Source organism: Rhea americana, unplaced genomic scaffold (genome assembly GCF_003343005.1).
Source record: "Rhea americana isolate MKP2758 unplaced genomic scaffold, rheAme1 scaffold_165, whole genome shotgun sequence".
NCBI classification, from domain to species: domain Eukaryota; kingdom Metazoa; phylum Chordata; class Aves; order Rheiformes; family Rheidae; genus Rhea; species Rhea americana.
Window position 1 is genome coordinate 1314315 of NW_028185761.1, and position 20104 is coordinate 1334418.

Genomic DNA, 20104 nt, shown 5'->3' on the forward strand with positions numbered 1-20104 from the left:
TTGCAGGCAGTTTTGTGGCATGAGTTTTCTTCATCTTGCATGTGCAGACACACATGTAGCTTCAAGACTGCAGCTGTGAGTCCAGAAACCGAGGAGCACAGGTTGAGACCGGGTTTGCAAGACACTTGCAATCTCTTCTCCTCACAGGAAATGCTCAGCCGCATAGTGAGCTTGTCCCCCCAGTCCCTTTGATCTCCAGTCATTGAGAACTCCAGAGTGGAGGCTGTGGTCACAGCCAAATAATTGGGAAACCACTTTGGRGACTGTTTGCCATTCTCCTTTTCCTCAGGTGAAACTGGTGATTATCTCTCCCATTTCAATGGTTGCTCGTGTTGTTTGCCTACAGAGTCTCTCACACACCAATTCTCACAAACTGCACTAGTACTCACAGGAAAAGCAGGGTTTTTGGGTCACACTACAAATACCATCTGTTTACACTGGTTTCCTCCAGGAAGGGGGTGAATTAAAAACCTTGGGTCTCTTCTGCATTAGCAGGTAGGGATGCCTTGACCACTTGAGGAGAAGAATCCATTTTACTTGTTTTCTTCATGCTGAGGATCACAGAGGTGGGTGAGATTACAGGTTTCAGAGRTGCTCAGCCGAAGAGCATGAAAAAGGCTGGTCTGCTCCCCTTGCCCGCAACTTGGCAAGCACTAGTGCAAGGCAGCAGCATTTTTCAAACCCCTAAGCAAAGCTGAAAGTTTTGCTGCACAGAGCTAGCTCACGCTAACGAGCGTGGGTTAGCGTATTCCTTCTCCTGATACCTGGATAACGTCAGGGCAGCGAGGATTAGAGCTTCTCTCTTCGATCGTCTGCAGTTCCCAGCAAATCTGACAGCATCTTGGACTTCTCACCCAGGAGAAATCCTATTCCAGTTTAGCAAGTCTCCTCCATGGACTAAGGGGCAGCCAGACAACTGCTTCAGATTGTCAACAGTTTGCAGCATGACAAAGTTATCATTTTAAAAACAAGCCAGAGCCAAGCCAACCGGGGCCCTCCACCTACTCTAGCATGAGAGCATTTTCTGCTAGAACAGGAAAAAAAGGTTATTAAAGGTGCACATAAAAGCAGTTGCTGCTACAGGTTGTGGAGCTGCACTTGCTATATATCGATGTTCGGTGTCTTGGAAGAAGGATCTCTAGAAGAAGGGTTCGAACTGCTAGGTTAAGAGCACGAAATCCAAAGCTAGATGTTAATACTAAAACAAAGAAAAACTTTTTAGTTGCCAAAGTTAATGCTCAGAACTGTCCTTATCTCWTTCCTTCCATACATTCCTGAAATACCGTGGTTTAAATTACAAATAGGAGGAAAAAAATAGGTAAAGTTGTGGTCCAACTGCATGGACAAGATAATACTAACAGCTCAACTCAGCTCTAGACCCAGCAGCACATAGCCTTCCAGTAAATGCAGATGAAGAGCAGAAATGTGTTCACCCTAGGCACCAGCTGGGGGCTGACCTTCTGGAGAGCAGCTCTGCAGAGAAGGACCTGGGAGTGCTGGCGGATGACAAGTTGACCATGAGACAGCAATGTGCCCTTGTGGCCAGGAAGGCCGATGGTCTCCTGGGKTGCMTTAGGAAGAGTGTTGCCAGCAGGTTGAGGAAGGTGATCCTGCCCCTCTGTCTACCATGGTCTAGGTGACCCTGCTGAGCAGGGAGGTTGGACTGGATGATCTCCAGAGGTCACTTCCAACCTTACTGATTSKGTGATTCTATAATTATTTAGGCCATAGGTCCGCCTTTTACACAAGATCTACAGCATTTTAATGCCTCTTGCCATTTCTCCTCCTGGCATGCCGAGAAAGTATGTGTTGTGCCTCTTTTTGTGGTTGCCCAGCGTGCATATTAACAAGTCGTAGTGAATGTGATATTCCTTTCTCACTGAAGCACCAAGCCTGTGGTTTCAGCTGAAGGAAATAAGCTCAAGCCTTGCTGATGGCTTGTGGTTTTGCCGAAGTCTGAGAAGTATCCTCATAAATCTGCTACAAAGGGTTGCTCAGTGGAGCACCTGCAACTACARAAACTGGCTTGCAACTGGTTTGCAAATACACAGTAAACACCTATTCTAGAATAGTACTAATCATAGGGAAAAAAAAGTGAGTGATGACAAACGGTGGAGAAGACCTAGAGTATCCATAGGAGCACTCTATCCTTTGAAAAATGATCCGAAAATATGAGGTAAATTAACTGCTTCTGAAATAAAGCAAATACAACTTTTCAAATATATAGTTTGTTGTTGTTGCTACACCTATCGCCAAGAATCAGATCGCAGAGGAAGTTTTGGCAATGTGTATTGATTGTTGCTTCCATACCGAAGGAGATCTCCACCCATACTTCAGTCTGGCAATACTATTTTAAACAAGGGGCTTCCTGGACTGCAGCTTTCACTATCCTGTTGCTTTTGCCTTTCTCTTCCTTCTTCCTACYCTGAGCAGATGACAACACACGACGGAGAGGAGCAAGCAGTCACTAATGAAGTCACTTTCCTGATCTTCTGACCAAATGTTTTTGAGCCAGTATCATAATTCTGAAATTCTGACTATAGTCAACAGTTCACATAAGAGTAAAGRAACCTTATATTTGCATAAAGTATGGACAGTTTCAGAGAGCAGGCAAGGGGAACGCATACGCTGCATGTAAACTTGATGGGACCTGCACCAGAACAAGCTTAGCTGATAGCAGAGGAAATAAGAAGTCTTTCCTCTTCTGATTCTCAAAGGGAATAATTCCCTGATGATTTCTTCCTTCCACTCCACGAGACCAGAAACCAGTAAAGTAAAAAGTCCTTTGGTTGCTTGCAAGCCTGAACACCAAGAAAGGTGATCACGATCTTGGGAAACCACACGTAATATGCAAGACGGCTACCGTGCTTCTGCGTTGCCCCAGTTGYCATCCTTACAGTTAGTGTGATGTTGACATTAATTTGCTTCCAGAAAGAGGCTTTTAATTCCAGCACAGCAGCTGAAATTCCTTCCTGTTGCTAACCCATCTAACAACACACACCTCGTGCAATGCCAGACCAAGACAACTGCAGCCACATCATAAAGAGGGACTTGTAGCTCCTTAGGAGCCATTCAGCTCTGCATTCACTGCTATGTTACGTGTAGTGAGCATGCAAAAAATATAGAGGGACAGATAGATGTGTTTCAGTGTTTCATATATAGTGTTGCAACCACTACTTGATTTCTGAGGTAAAGAAAGAGCATCCTGATGCTGTGCAGCTGTTGCAGTAGAGCAGAAAGCATCTTTTCCATCTACAAGAGATTTGAGCTCAGCATTTTGGAGGAACTCCAATGACACTTTTTGAGCGAAGTAAAAGGAGTTGGATGGTCAAATAGCAACTGCAGTGATGAAAGCTCAGGCTCATCCAGACCTGGAGCTGTAGCTGTCAAGACTTCTCTTAAAATCATTTCAAGCACATTTGACTTCAACTCTGTAAGGGACAAGTATCAAGCTGTGGTGAGGATCGCAGTGGTCAATAAGAGCTAGAAACTCTCACCGTCTTTTAGATCAGGCGTTGAGACATGGAGGAACTTCATAGCAACTCAATCAGCCAGAGCTGAATTTACTGCCACTGCTTCTAGCACTGGTTTGAAGATCCGTGAAAGAAAGGAGGAACTCTGTGAGATTATCACAAAGCTAAGGTATTATCTGAACATCTGCACTCTGTCTGTCTGATACTCCATCAAGGGCTCAAGGAATTCAGTGGGAGTTCCCATGCACTCCCACATCGGATGCATACAACCCAAAGCACAGAAAACCGATACATATAATGTATYTCTGCCAGTACACTAATGTCTCCAGTTAAACTATCAAGGATGTATCAGGTTGCAGTGAAATTTCACCATCACTGCATATTTACAGGGAGAAAAAGATTAATATGAGAAAATGATTTCTAAACCAAGCAGCCACAGTCTGAGTGTTAGCCAGGTCAGACAAAAGCCCAAAAGACAACCTCAAACTCTGTCCAGACTTATTCTAATTTCACATCAATGACTAAAATCGGTCTCTTGAAAAGACCAGAAAAGCATTAGCTGAAAGAAGAAGCTTCAATGAGGAGTGTGTGCACACCCTGCAACGCCAGGAGGTATCTTGCAGCAAAAAGGAGACTTTCCTCTAAGAAATACCTGACTTCTCAGTTTGMATGTATTTGCATGTACTTTGCATGTAGCACACACAAGTCTCAACTGAAAATAAAAGTCCTCAGTGTYGGCAACATTCACAGTAATGCACTGGCCAGCTGGAGGGATCTTACCTTCCAGGAAAAACCAAAGGAAAGTGGTGAGCAGAAGTTTGCTTGAGGCCCCTCAGTTCCTAGGAGCAGAGCTAGGAGCAGAACCCAGGCACGTACGGGTAACCTAACCACTGCACTGCACCACCTCAAACCATCACTTGCAATAATAACAGAAGAAGATTAAGAGAAAAACATCTTCTCAGCGGCTGCTCTTTTCTCTCCAGCACACCAGGGGAGCTCCCTTCCCGTGCCACAGCCAAACACGCCTGGCAGAAGCACGGCTGTCCGACCGACAGGGTTTCCATCCGTAGCAACTGCACATTCAAGGTTAACAGCTTCTCATGCATACGCAACTCAATTAACTGATCTTATTATTGTTACTATTTTAAAGACACAGAGATTTTATGTGAAGTTTTTGGGCRGATAGAAGCACTCTATATCTGCAGATCTGCTCACACCTGTATTAACCCGCAGCACTTCTGAAGGAGCTGCCCACGAGGAGACATCAGTGATTTCACTTTGAGACGTGACCACACAACCCAATCCACAATCACTTATAACAGTAGCTTGAAAAAGACACCAAAAAAGACTGCCAGGAAGGTTGACCTGAGCAGTTACTGGTTAGCTGGCTTTTCAAGTGGCGCCACTGAAAGGCTTTAGCTAACTTCAGTGATGGTTGCTGGAGTACCATCCCTCTCCCAGAACCGAGCTGGAGGTCTTACAGGCTCTCACTGCACCCTGGTTAAAAGCATAGACACCTTTTGACAGGTACCTTGCAGGAGCTGGTGGCTGATCACCGCAGTCACACGATACTTTTGGCATCCACAGGCAGCACCTGCACCACTGCTGGCAGGTTGACACATGATGGAAACCCAGAGTGCTACTGCCAGAGGGCCAAAAATCAATAACTAGAGCACGTGCTAGATTTATTCCTCACCTCACCTTTTCCCAGCCAAGGAAACTCCATTTAGTTTTGCCTAAAGCAACTGTCTGGACATGTTTCAGTTACAGTTGATAATCAGTATGAGCAGAGGTTGGAAGGGACTTCTGGAGATCATCTAGTCCAACCCTCCTGCTCAAACAGGGTCACCTGGAGCACRTTAGACAGGATTGTGTCCAAGCGGGTTTTGAACATCTCCAGAGAAGGAGACTGCACAACCTTCTCTGGGATTTTCTTCCTGCTAAAGCCCAGACAATCCAGACTGGAATGGACACTGCTGCTCTGGAAGTCAGTCAAGGAAAGACACCCAATTCATAAATTCAAATACAGTTTTATCAAATACAAAGAAAAAAAATCATTGAACTCAATCTAATGAAGTAGACTGAAAAGATTCTGAGAGATTAAATTTCAAGCTGGGCAATGCAATACATACAGGACAAATTTATTCTGTAGGCAAGGCAACACCTGACAACAAATTGCTTAGAAGAAAGCAAAAGTTTTCATACTATTTCATGAAAAAAWTGTAAAGTAATACCGCATTTTTTCCTATACACCCAATGAGCTGATAGCAAAATAACCAATAATTAAAAGAAATCTTATGATTATATGCAGTAGTTTATCTTATTAGAAGCTTGAGKTTTTTTGGCAAACTAGAATTGTTTTCAATGGGGATTAAAAAGTCACTAGTAGCATTCACTAAGGTATGGCCTTTTTTTTTTCCTTCAAGGCTTTCAGCTTTGATGCGGGCATCCCTTCACACTTACTCAGAACGCTGCTTTTATAAAGAAAAGGGCTCTACAGCTTTCCCAAGGTGACGATCAGATGGATCCTGTGGCAATTTTCCCAAAGCTTGGCAGTTCAGATTTGCTTCACCTCTTTCAGCAGCGCTCTCCGGACCAGGGCTCTCCGCCCAGAACCATAGTGCCGCTACGTTCAGTTCACAGATGAAACCCCAAGTCAGTGGAGTTGGGGTGMGAGTTTTGCACGCACGGGCAGCGAGGGCACAGGATGGGAACTTGCATGCAAACAGCAGTTGCTCACTGCGGCACAGAGATACCAACCAGACCAAGGCACAGCACATACCACCACCTCCCTCCTGAAAAGGGGCAAAACCCGTAAGCCAAGAAGTACTTTCTTTCTCCGTTTGGAAGGTGATGAACAGAGCTGCAGAGAACGCTCACAGTCAATCTAGAGCAAGTCGAGCCTTTTGAGCAGCACCCCTAGTTACATTTCAATACAAAACTTTTCCATTTAGAGCTTATTATTCACTTTATTGAAATACAGTTGTATTAAAGCTGTTCAATGTTGCAAAACAGCTTGAAGTTTCTCTTCTSTATCTTCCCACTTCAGCTTTAGAGCAATACAGTTGGTGTCTTGGCATTTTTCTCTCTGCTGACAGACAGATTGGGTGGGAGAAAAGGAAGGGGAAAAAAAAGAAGAAAAAAACACTATTTCACTGATGAAGCCTGGAGAGGCCCTTTGGCTCTTCATACTACACTGCCTCCCACCAGCAACTCCCCGCATTGTGCACAGCCGCCTCCTAAGCCTTGAGCAGGAGCCTCCTTCTCAACAGGAACATTAGGTTTTTAGGCAGACATATGTTGCTTATTAGCTCGGATCACATAAGGTGCTGGATGAGCAGCAATGCCTCCCTGATGAGGGAACATGGCATTCCCGCTATCCATGAAGTTTTGCAAATGCAGCTGTCTTCCAGCCCCACAAGGCACCGGAGCTGTTTTTCCAGCTGTGTACCATCTTTTTGGAAGGAAAATGTGAAGCGAGACTCCAGTGCCAGCTTGCGTGACCCAGGAATTGGAGCCACGAAGGTGGTCTCCGAGTAAAACCGCTTGTTCACCACAACATTCACCACATTTGGTTCACTTTGGGCTTGATGAGTTTTAAGCCACAGAGTTCGGGGGCGCGGGGAGGACATCGCAGTCCAAAACAGGCTTGTAAGCAAAGCACCACAGATGGAACCGTTAACAGAAGACACACAACTTCTGAGAGATACTAATCAGTTTTATTTTATAAATACAGATGAGCTTTCCCGCAATTACCAAGGTAACTTTAATGTGTCATCTACTTTTTTTTTTCTTTTTTTTTTGCCTATTTTAAATACCTGGTCAAGCAAGGATAAGCCAATGCTGTCTTGCTTGCTATAAAAATATAGTGGCATATGATCTTCCAAAACTAATATTCTCAAAAATCTTAGGAATTTCTAGTGAGGGGAAAAGATTGCAATGAAATGTTTTCTTCACTTGAAGACATTCGCAGACATTTAACAGTGTCACAGCTGTGCAGRAACCAAAAGGTTCCTGACAGTTTAAAGTACACTGTGATATATCATCTCACCTAAAAACTTACTATTTGTTTCCCTCCCACCAAGCTATTTTTACAGGGAAAAAAAAAATCACAAAAAAGCCATGAGAGATGGCTGCAATCTGTACAATTCCCCTCCACATTCTTCACAGCAAAAATAAGTTTGCCAATGCTTTAATTAGCCTTACTATGTTGTCTTCCTTCATGCTTTCTTCTATTTCAAAAGCTGTAAGAATGAAAAAGAAACCTGGGGATGTTTTACGGCCTACTAAAGATACATCTGTGGAAAGCCCATCAAGGAAGCTTTGCGAGACAAATGCAGAAACCAACAACTGTGTTTGACACACTAACAATTACAGGGCTCAAACAACAACAGCAACACARCGTCAGGGAAGAAAACTAGACCTCATTTGGTTGTATGCAACCTGAGAAAATGTGCAACTAATGAAAAAATTTGAAGTTCTGCTGATGTTCTCTGAATGTAATCTCCTGGGTTGCTTAATTGCACTGAGAGGCTCTGTGTTTGTCTAAGGAACAYAGCAACTCCACAGCTACTCTTTGGGTTGGTTTGAAAAGTCACCACCACACACAAGCTAAGGCCTTTTCTTTATAAAGGGCAATTAGTGCGCATAAAAATAGAATTTTTTGTGCTGCTTCAGGTGTGCCAGATCCCACCCTTCAATGTGCACAAGTGACTCAATGATGTTGGACCATAGCCATTACGCTGSATCCTCATTTCTCTCTGCTATCAGCAGGCAAAGTCACAGGACACTATCTCATTTCTATGCCCATCTCATCAGTAAGTGCTGCGCTTGCTCCAGATATTTGTTTTGTCTCTCAACATGTCAGTGACAAAAATCAGTGAAAATTTCCCACCTCTCTTTTCTCAAGAATGATGGCAGCACTTCGAGCTGCTGCACCATTTCCTTAGGGAAGTTTTTCATGAGGTGGGAAAAGAATAGGTTGGTCTAGAGGAGGAGAGATTTCAATTCCATAAATTACTCAAGAACGCATCCAAATTCACATCCAAGTTTGCAACTGGAATTATGTTCAGTGTCTTACAGAGCTGAGGCCTCTACTTCTGACTACTTCCATCTAGCATATTTTATTGCAAYGGACCAAAAAGAATGAATCACTGTAGAAAGACTCAAGCCAATAACTCAATTGCAGACACAACTGTTAAAAGCTAAGAGAAGAAATGTGAATGTAATTTCAGTACAATCATTAAGGTGTTACCGGAAAACACAGATTCTAAAACAGTGCTATTATTTATATTGGTTTTCACACATACATCTTGCTTTGACAATGGATAGTTGTGATTATATATATCTCCACATTTTTAAAAAGTTAATTTAGGCTAAGCCTTATGGTGAAGCTAGAAAACGGACTAGGTCACTGGTTTAAGAAAGTATAGACTAGGGAGGAAAATAAAAAAAGTCAGGCATGATGAAGTGTTTTTTATTCTGCTATATATTTTTTTTATATTTGAGAGCTCACAACTGAGCCCAAATTCTTGGGTATACAACATAGAAAGCAAGAGCAATGAAATCCAAACTCAAAACAAATACCAGGAATCGCAAAGCAGGCTGCAAATTGCTTTCCCATTAGTGCAGCTGAACACATGTGCCAGTGGTAACCTACCTAAAAACCAAACTGCATCTCTAGTAAACTGTTCAAGGGTTCTTCCTTTAAGGTACAGATGGTACCGTCAGAAGTACAGAAATTTAGATGAATAATATTAAGTGCCTCCTTTCCTACAGAAGGTGGAGTGATTCAACAAGTTCACCTAATTCCAAAGTGCTGACCGCATTTTAAGTCTGGAGTTTTATGAACGTGTCTGAAATGCCTCACAGCGCATTGCCTAAGACACCTTGGAACGTGGCAGGTGAACCTCACTTACGTAGTGCATTTGTTAGGTTTGAAATATTGTACCTAAGTGTGGAACGGTCAAGCTGAGATTTATTTATTTATTTATTTAAATACAAAACACTAGAGATGATTTAGTCCTCAAGGCCTCTACTTGAGAAGTCTCCACTGGTAGGTACTGTGAGTACAGAGGAAAGGAGGAAAAAGGAAATTGTCTGATTAATCAGGTGCAAGGGAAATGTAAATATCGCAGGTGTTCATTCTCTGGCAAGTTTACACCACCAACTGAAGACCCACCAGTGCAAACTAGAACTTCAAAGACTACAGAGCACAGCCAAGAGAAAGCTGTTCAGTTATAGCAAATTCATGGTATTTCTGTAACATTGACTACATTGCTCAAAGAACACAGGAGTACATGGGAAAAAGTAAAGAGGTGCCCGCYGGTCTTACCATAAATGTATTTTTAAATTAACTTTTTTTTCTTCTGAAGAGATTAAAATAAACTTTAACTCTGAATAATAATTAAGAAAACAAATACTCATAGAAGGGCCTGATCAGCACTAGAAGTTCTTTTCAGGAAAGCATTTAACTCCAATACCAAAAAGAAAACTGAACAGATTATAAATACTAGACATAAGATGACTAGAAGCAGAATCAAAATATATCTGGGCTGTGAATATACCATGATCCTGTGTTATCGTGCTCAGTTACAAGTCCATTTGTCTAACACCATAGGAATAGCTTTAGCTTTTTTTCATAATTAATATAAAGAATAAGTGCAATTTTATCTCTATTCCAGATCACTGATTTCATCTCAATGTCTGCTACCAAAATCCCCGTCCAAGCTCATTTGTCCGAACTTTTTCGTGGCCTGCGGAAACTGGACATGTTTTCATTCAGTGCATAGATCCTTCGAGAGAACTCCTCAAACTCCCCTAGGACTTGTTCATCACATTCTACCGCCACGGCGTGCTCCACCGGGATGGAGTTAAAGTCTTCGAGCTGGTCTCCYGTGCTGAATCCTGTGGCTTCCATCCCAATTATTTCCTCTGCCTGCTCCACCGTGCAGCAGAGCACAGGCCCAAGCGAGGGCCGGTACTCACAGGGTTGCTCGTTGCTTGCCATGCCAGAACACTCACCAGGCAGAAGCGCCCCGTTTATTGCACTAGTATGTCCCAGGAAAGACTCCTGACGGTCTTGGGTATCGTTTAGGCTCCTGTTTTCTCTGTTTAAACTGCCACATAAATCCCCTCCTTTCTTGCTATTTTCTTTTGAGGAGTCCATAGAGGTATCTAAGGAAGAAGATATTGATCCAGGTTTTTTATCTAACTCTCCTACACAAGCTGCAATGGCAACAGGCTGCGTTAAAGCAGAGTTGTAGCTAGGAGGAGGAGTTTTATACTGTAGTCTTTCATTCCCTGTGCTTGCTCGTTTTCGGAGTCCTTTATCTGGAGAAGGAAGCCCACTGGAAAAGCCAATATCCAATCTGCYGAAGCTAGAGCTCTGTCTCTTTGGAACTGGAATTGCACTGGATATATGGTGTCGATCACTATAAAAGAAAAAGAAAAAGAAAAAGATAAATCACAGCTGTCGAGCATGCTCACAAGCAATACAGATGTTCAACCAAACACTGAAGTAATTATTTTATCACAGCTCAGAGCTCTGTTTGGCCAGCCACTTGTATCCTAAAGTGCTAAAACCTCAAAAGCGTTTAACGCCATATGAACAACAGAAGACACCCTAGAGGACAAGTTTAGTGAAAATCCCTAAGATTATGTAGGGGACATTTACAAAACTCCATGGTTTGAAGAGTCAATCACTCAAGAAACCACTGTATTATGTTAATTCTTACTGTTAACACCATTTTACAGGACAAAGCTGTACTTTATGAATTATTATTGCTAACCATATATTTATGTATTTATGGCCTGTACTGGGCCATCATAAACTCTTCAAGGAGCAATAATGGTTGAATCCTCCAAGAACTAGTTCTTCCAGCAGTGGACTTTCCCCAACAGCTGCACAAAGGAGAAAAGCCACATTGATTTTGCTATTTGCAGAAGACTACTTTTGCCAAATCTTTTGCTTTTCTATGCCAGTGGTTCCAAAGCTTTTTGGACAAACGTCAACCTCAGTTTCTTGTGGAACATGAACTAATCAAGCTTAATTTATAATTTCAATTTTACTACTTAATATAGTTCCACAGGCCACTTACACTGTCTCAGAGTCTATAATTTGGAACGTCGGCTTCACGTCATCTGGGGCGTTATGTGATTTTTCCCTTCATAGGCTTAATCCTGACCCAAATATCACCACCATACTATATGCAAATAGTACGTGCTACATTAACTTAGGTAACCAGCTTAACCAGCTCACTTTCACATTTAAAAAAAAAATACAGCTATTACCCAAATCCTGAATACATCACTCCATGAATGAACTGCTGTCAGAGTCTCCTTCACTAGCTTCATTTGGAAGAAACACTCCACTTCTCCACTCCACACATATCACTTCTGATACGTTTTGGGATCTGTCTTGCAGGGAAAAATCYTGGAGTACCAATTCCAAGTAGCACCTACTTCAGGTCCTTTTCCCACTGCTTCCCTTAGTAAATTGGATAGACTACGCTGCAAAAAGTCCCTCTGCRAAAAATAAGCATCCCCACAGGAGGGCAGTATAGAGTACTATTGAGTTTTAATTTCCTCTCCATATGCATACACATTAATACACTTACGGTGCTTTCTTCTCTCCAATAACAATCCCCAGCTACTTTAAGGAAAAGCTGCTTTTCAGAGTCTACAGCTGAGGACAGCGAGGTAGAGATGTGCAACATACACAGAGCAGGTATCAAAAACATCACCATACTTTTAAGATTTCAACAGTAATTATCAGACCTTTCTAATGCACCCTTTGTCTGCATAGCATTTCATAGCCCTGTTTGCAAAGGTACAGAGCATTGTTAGTGGAGGTAACAAGACAAAGCAGTATGTGCCACAGATGCTTGCAAACGCTGTAGATATGGTCTTGGAAATTAGCCCTCATCAGTAACTTACCAAGAGACTTTTCTAAAACAACTTTTGAGAGTATTTTAACTTATGCTACGTAATCAACTAATAAACTTTAGGCAACTAAAATGAAAYCTGAGTCAGGATACTTGCAAACTTTAATTAGGCAGACATGTATACTGGAAATGGGCTGTTTTACCCTTCCTCCGGCTTTGTTCTTTCAACCTTGCTTTGGTCCCTCTCACAGAATCAGTAAGGTTGGAAGAGACCTCYRGAGATCATCTAGGCCAAGCTCCCTGCTCAAGCACAGTCACTTAGAGCATGTTAGACAGGGTTGCATCCAGGCGGGCCTTGAAGATCTCCAGAGAAGGAGACTGAGCAACCTGGTCCAGGGCTCTGTCACTCTCACAGGGAAGAAATTCCCCCTCACACTCAAGCAGAACTTCCTGTGCTTCAGTTTCTGCCCATTGCCTCTTGTCCTGTCACATGGGACAACTGAAAAGAGTTTGGCCCTGTTCCCTTGACACCCTCCCTTCAGGTACCTGTACACATTGAGAAGATCCCCCCTCAGGCTTCTCTTCCCCAGGCTGAACAGGCCCAGCTCTCGCAGCCGTTCCTCACAGGGCAGGTGCTCCAGCCCTCTGATCATCCTCGTAGCCCTATGCTGGACTCTCTCCCATAGCTCCACCATGTCTCTCTTGTCCTGGGGAGCCCAGAACTGGATGCAGTACTCGAGATGAGTCCTTGCCAGGGCTGAGTAGACGGGCAGGATCACCTCCCTCCACCTGCTGGCAACACTCTTCCTAAGGCACCCCAGGAGACCATTGGCCTTCCTGGCCACAGGGGCACATTGGTGGCTCATGGTCAACTTGTCATCCCCCAGCACTCCCAGGTCCTTCTCTGCAGAGCTGCTCTCCACAAGGTCAGCCCCCAGCTTGTACTAGGGTTATTTCTCTCCAGGTGCAGGACTCTGCACTTGCCCTTGCTGAACCTCAGGAGGTTCCTCTCTGCCCAATTCTCCAGCCTGTCCAGGTGTCTCTGAATGGCAGCACAGCCCTCAGGTGTGTCAGCCGCTCCTCCCAGCTTGGCATCATCAGCAAACTTCCGGGGGGGGGGGGCACTCTGTCCCCTCATCCAGGTCATTGATGGAGAAGTTGAACAGGATGGGACCCAGGACTGAGCCCTGGGGGACGCCACTAGCCACAGGCCTCCAACTAGACTCTCATGTAGACTCCTTTTCAAACTCAAAAAACATTTATCATCATCCTTCTCCAGTTCCTAAAACTGATTCCAGTATTAACATCCCCTGCAAAAATAATGATGAAATTCTTCTTGTTTTTTTTTTTTTTTTTTTTTTAACAAGATGCCAGGGATGAGTGAAATGTGAATTAATTCCTGCTGAACTAGAACCCGAGAGGACTGTAAATTCCCTCATTTAAAATAAGAAAAGCAAGACTAGCACAGATGTACATTTAAAAGAAATATTCTGAAGAGCTTTTTTGTTTTTGTTTTAAAGGTACAACAGGTGACAGATGCATCTATGTATCATATTATGTTGTGYAGATAATTCAGGTCTGGATTTACCAAGGCATCTCAGCAGTGCTAGTCAGAAGAGTCTAAAAGCTAGGTGCAGAAATTATGGTACAACAGGCATTCTTTGCAGAGTGAAGGAAAAGTCTGATATCTAAACAGACTGACAACAGTCAGTATACTAATAAGGATTTCCTATTACCTGATTTATGAATAATGACAAGAAGGGTTTGTGGGATGTTCTGYCTTTTCCTGCGGATTTTAACCAGCCATCCGCAGACCAGAGAGGCATTTAAGAGATTAATATGTAAACCAGGAACTGGATTACACAGGGATATCTAATCTTTGAAAAAAAAATCTAATAAGAGCTTTTGCCTGAGTTGTAAGCAGTCAGAAAAGGGTCCACACAAGTCACAAGAAAGAACTAGCCAAATCACCAGCCTATAGACATGTTTGGAACGAGTCTCCCTGTTGAATATATCAACTGGCAGCACAAAATACAAGATTTCAAAAGAATAAGCGCTATCTCAGATGAGGACGACATTCAGGAAAAGGAGAGCAGGGAAGTGATYCTAAATTTGATCCTAGCTCCTAAAGCTGCAAAGACACACTAACATGCAAATTGTAAGTCGTCCTTGGAGCGATCAAAACCCAGACAAAACTCTTCACCATCTGAATGGTAATACTTACCACTTTCATTTGTTGCACTGGACTGTGCTTTTGACACACTCAAATTTAAATCTCGTAGATCAGACTCTTTGGAGGGTTAAGACAAGGTTGGCCCCAGACTGCCTAATCGGCAGTCAGGGTAATTCAGGCACAACGGTAATTTTTCTATGAAGGGCAGCTTAAGCACCCAAGTAAACCAACATGAAAACTGTCTAATTAGCTCAAGAGAAGCAGCGAAGCAGCTTTACAAATTGTTCCAGTGGGCACGTAAATTTAAGTTCTTCCTAAAGGGAAACATATATGCCTGAATTCCTTTGCAAGTCTTGGCCTTTCAGACTAATGAGTGAGAAATTAATTAGTTTGTAGAACCARGGGTGTTTTTAAAAAGCTTGTTATGACAAGGCTATTGAAGCTAGCACATTATGTATGGCTGAACAGTACCTCTTCAGTCCAGCAGCCAAAAAAATTTTTCCCTTAGTAAGTTGAATTGGCAGAATGATCTATACTAAGTGATCCAACAGCCCAAACACAGCAGCAATACAAAGCTAATCTCATCTACAAGCAACTTCCCAGTTCTTTAAAACAGAGTATGTAAGGGCAACCCCAAMGTGCAATATAGGGGGAATCATCTTYATTTATCATACAAGCATTCAAACTAATGAATTTAAGCAAAAAGCACTTGCAGCCAGGCTCCTTAAGCTTCATATAATTAAATGGACCTTACCTAAGACTGCAAGACCAGGCTTTAAGCTATAGGAGATATATGTAGGCAGATGTATGAAGGCATCCATTGTTGCCAATAAATATGAATAAAATTCGGTTTAGTTTCGGTCAGAAATAAATAAGCAAGCTGAGATGTCAGAAATGAAGTCAACAGAACAGCTTGACTGCTTATCAAATGTTAGCTAAGGCATTTAGATACAAATAGATATGCATCAAGGATGTTGGACATCAGTCCTCTAACAGGTCATTGCCTCAACTCCTTCTACAGTCACCGGGGAGAGATGGAAGGGCAATCTAGGCAACTAGGCACAATGGCAATTTAGGCTGGAGAACAAGTGTTCAGAAGGCAACATAACATAAGATGAAGAGTGCTTTGGGCACTTTCTAAGTAGGGCACTGATCATTATTGCAGACAAGTAAAATAAAAAACAATGTGGCTAGCTACAACAGATTAAGCAGTTAGTCCAAGGGCTCTTTTCCTGTTCCCTCACCTCCCTAGAGGTGTCAATGAGAAATAAAAATCAAATTTTTGGTTAAGTAGTAACACATACAGAAAAATAAGAGTTCAAAAATACTAGGTTGCTATTAATTTTCCATGAAAACAAGCACTGACAAAGGTTCTCTGTTCTATTAGTGTTTTCCAGGAAAAGATTATATTGTTACCAGAATTCATAGCATTGCATCAAGGCAAAGTCTAGAGAAAGATATGCTTTACTAGCTTCATGGCTCATAGAATTAACAAAAAAAGCATGTCACACTAGAAAACTAGCTTTCAATTGCCTGGAAGCTTTAGAAACTGCAAGGTCTCCTTCACTAGCAAAAAAAAAAAAAAAAAAAAAACTTGGCTTGCTCCAGTCCAAGGCACAACCTTGACCGGAATTACCAAGGGTGAGCTGGTTCAGCATCTAACTGCAATTACTCGGTCAATCTTCTGAGACAGCAGATGCGGACATCTGTCCGAAAGGAACAGTCTGTGACTAGTGGAATATAAATAATGACTTGATGAACTGTCATCAGGCCATAAAGGCTTTTAGTCATGAAGTTGGATGAGACTAGAGCTAGTTACATATAGGAGTAAGTCAAACTGCTATTAGGAAGCAGGATTCCCAAATTAAAAAAAAAAAACAAAAAAAAGAGAGAGACAATCTCAGATTTATTGGACATGATAAAGAAGAGAATTGCAATCTCACTGTTTCAGTTGCATCCAAATCTCAAAAGTCAGTTCAAAAATATTCAACTTTGGTTCTTCTAAGTTTTACTGACAGCACAACTGCAATGCAGCTATCTACAGTACCTCGGCCACYTTCTCCTAAAATTATTCATCATTGACTAGTCAGTAATTAGTCTATTTGGGTAGCCTTAACCTAAAGTGCAARACAAACTCTACATGGTAAATACGAGGGTTTAGAAAGTGATTGAAATATGATGCATAAATAGTTCTAAAGATATTTTCCTAATGAAGAGATTCCAATTGTAATGTTTGCAGTTTTAATAAAAARAAAGTTTCTTCAGTCACTGGTGATTATTTTATCTGTCTGCTCRGGGCTCACAGAAACTGTAAAGCAGTATGAAAGACAGAATACAATTCACAGGCTCAAATATGTATCTTTTCCTCCCCACAAAATGTTTCCTCTGAGGAACATTACTGGATCACAGCTGGTCAAAATACTAAATCTTGATTGTCTGGCCAAAAGCCAAAATCCACAGCTACAGCTCTTTGGTATGAGAATACTTTAAAAAAAATAACTTAAACACCATTTGATCTTTTTTGTTGCAAACTATGACCTCATGGCAGTAAGAACGCTAAATGAAGGTGTTTAAGTTGGTTTATAGCCATCTGAAATGTTTGAAGCTCCAAGCACAGCTCTGAGCCAATATCATGTCAACTGTGCTAAAAAGCAATAATAGTTTCTCACCTTCTTAGAAATTACTGGTTAAATAAGGCACAATAGTGACATGGCTGCAAAAAGAGGCTGCCAGTWTGAAGTTAAGGTGAAATTGCGTCTTTTGGCAGCTAAAAATCCTGACGTGCTCTTTTTACAAAAAAATCTTCATAAATTATGCTACTAGAGTTTAACTCAAACATTAAATTACATGAAGGAAGAAATACCTTAGAAACGAATTTAATCATTAAGCTGGGCAGGCAAGGATTTTAGAYTAGAGCTTTTAAATAAGGGCTCAGGAGATCTTCCTGACTACAGTCAAGAACTTCTAAAGGAGTATCTCATGTTTACCAGCATTAGATAAACCTACGACCTAATCTGTTCACTCAGAAAAACCTCCTTCTGTGTGCACTTTACCTACTACTAATCACAAATAGTATCTGTCAGAAATTACAGAGTAAATGAAATTAAACTAAAGTCCAAGAGAGAAACTGAAACAACCTTCATTTGATTTAATGCAAGCATGACCCTAAGAGCATATTCAGATTTTTCTTTTACAAATGAGGCAAAGAAAGAATATAAAACAAATGTTTATGTACAAAACTTAGCAAAGTTTAGGTCTCTTAAAAGCTGGAATAAACTGCACACCCAAGAATTAGAGACTTGTGCAGGATTTTTTGCATGAGCAAAAGCTAATCTTAAAAATAATCTGCTTTTCTGGAAGCCAGCAAGAATTTAAGCCAAAAACAACAGTAACAGAATTCCTGCCAAAAGAAAACAGAAAAGATTGGGGGACTACAGGATTTGGGGGACCACAACTAGGATAGTCTAATCAGCAACAACTTTGACTCATCAYCTTTCACCTTAAGAAAATAAGTTAACGTCCAGCCTTGACATCAGAAGAGTTAGGATTTTGTAGTTCTGTAGCTTCCGTAACAGWGTCCACAGGAACCAACAGAGCTATCTTGATTTTGTCCGCATACAGTACAAGTAATATTTTGCAGTAGGGGGAAGGGGGAAGAAAAGTAAACTCAGCAGAATATAGGTGCCAGGAGAGATATGAAGAGGGAAGTAGAGCTTGTAGACCTGCAAGCTTGATGCAATAAATCATGCATGTTGCGATGTGAAAACATGTATTAATCATTTAAGTGTCATGTCTGAGAAACCAAAACAACACAAATCTCACCAGGCAGAAGTGTCCAGCCACAACATAATTAAACCTTGATGCAAAGACACTGAACTCTGCAGACCTACAACAGGGCCAAGCGCTGCCTCAGAGCTACAGGCAGAACAACAGAATTCACGAAAGCCTTAAGTCCTAGTAGAAACTAAGGGCTACTGCCTAATTCATTCTGATAAAAATGTGAAAAGGGGGGCTCTTCTACAGAACTAAGACTTTTTATCTTAAGGAGTAAAGAACCTATTTTGTTTTGAATCTGAATTGATGCTTAGAGATAAAAAGACTAACAATGAAATAAATAAGGATCTAAGTTACTCTCAATACCTATAGGATTCAATTCAGTTCCAGAATGCAGAGAAATGCAGGTATCTCTAGTCAAAAGCAACACGTGAAGAGTATGCACCAGCTAGGAAGGAGTTCAGGTGATGAATTCAGTGAGCCCATGTTATTTCTGAAAGTTTCCCTCAGGTTCTTCCTAAAGCACACTCACATAAAAATAAGGACAGCTTGCCCAACAACAGTACAATAAAAAATACCAGACTTTCTTTGGTCTAAGGAGTCTATAGGCACAGAAAAAAGGGTTTAAACAAGATGTCCAATATTTATAGCACACCTACAGCATGTAGCAAATTGTAAATTGTTTGGTTAAAAAGCAGCACAGATCTGATCTATTAAATCAAAGCTCTAATATTTTTATTTATTTATGAAAGGGACAAACTGATCTCTAGCCAGGAGGCCTCATATCACTTGGTTCAAATTGGCACAATTCAACAAGAAAAATAAAATCARTGCAAGCCCTTTCAGCACAACTGGAGTGCACTGATATATGGGGCACTAATATGGCCATTTAGAACCCATTTACACATACATTTACACATATATGTGTAAATGAGTTATAAATACAGGGGAATGCAACACATGCATTAAGTCTCAGCATAGTGTTTCTATGTACTATGAACAGTCAGTTGTGTATTGAAGCCTTCCGATAAATTCAAGTTACATCTGGTGATTTAAAGATAAATACCTACTTTTAAAAAGTTAAGCATGACCTTGACTTAATAAGAATAAAAAGGCTTTTCATTTGAGGAAATTCTGCATTCTCTCAAGTCTGTAAGTAACATCTTGTAAGGACAAAGGGCTACTTTTTCAAATCCTAACACTGCTATGCACAGRGATCATGGCTCCTCAAAAGCATTTTCCTTTATTTAAAAGAACAGATATGTTTCTGCAAAACAATCCTGTTTAAAGAGAAACAAAGGCCAGCATAAATGTTGATGTTTACCAGTTTAACTTCAACTTGACACAACCTAATTTCAGCAAGACYCATCCCAAGTRCTGATAAAGGAAGCTGAAGAATAGYAAACAAACAACAAAATACAAACCAGGCAGTGCAACTGAATATGCAAATAAAAAATCCATCCCTAGCTCAAATGATCTTGTTCTCATCCTGCAAACAAAGGATATTCTGGAAATACTCTGCTGACTACGGTGTGCATCAGATTACTCACCCGCTATATCCTCAAAAATGCAAAATTCCTTCAAATCTTCATTTTAACAGTTGGTGGCTTTTATGCTTACTTAAATATATGTAATCAGATATCATCCATAAGACGACAGTGGGCATCTGTACTCTATGTCTGCACCCAACTGTAATGCCCCATTATGAAAGTCTAGTCAATCTTCCTCTTGAGTTAGACTCCCTGGTAAAGGCTCATTTCCATTTATATTATTAGGAAATACTAAGAAGCACTTTTTTT

The 20104-nt window shown here is 41.4% G+C and overlaps 1 protein-coding gene across 2 annotated transcripts in view; it reads right to left on the reverse strand.

Annotated features, from left to right (window-relative positions):
* Positions 1-7170: 7170 nt before the first annotated feature.
* The window catches only part of UVRAG (UV radiation resistance associated), a 97148-nt gene continuing 84214 nt past the window's right edge, over positions 7171-20104 (reverse strand). For both annotated transcript variants that reach the window (XM_085300562.1, XM_085300561.1), the window contains exon 15: positions 7171-10906. In XM_085300562.1, the coding sequence (XP_085156688.1) occupies positions 10204-10906 (703 nt within the window). In that variant the 3' untranslated portion in view covers positions 7171-10203. The remainder of the gene's footprint in view (positions 10907-20104) is intronic.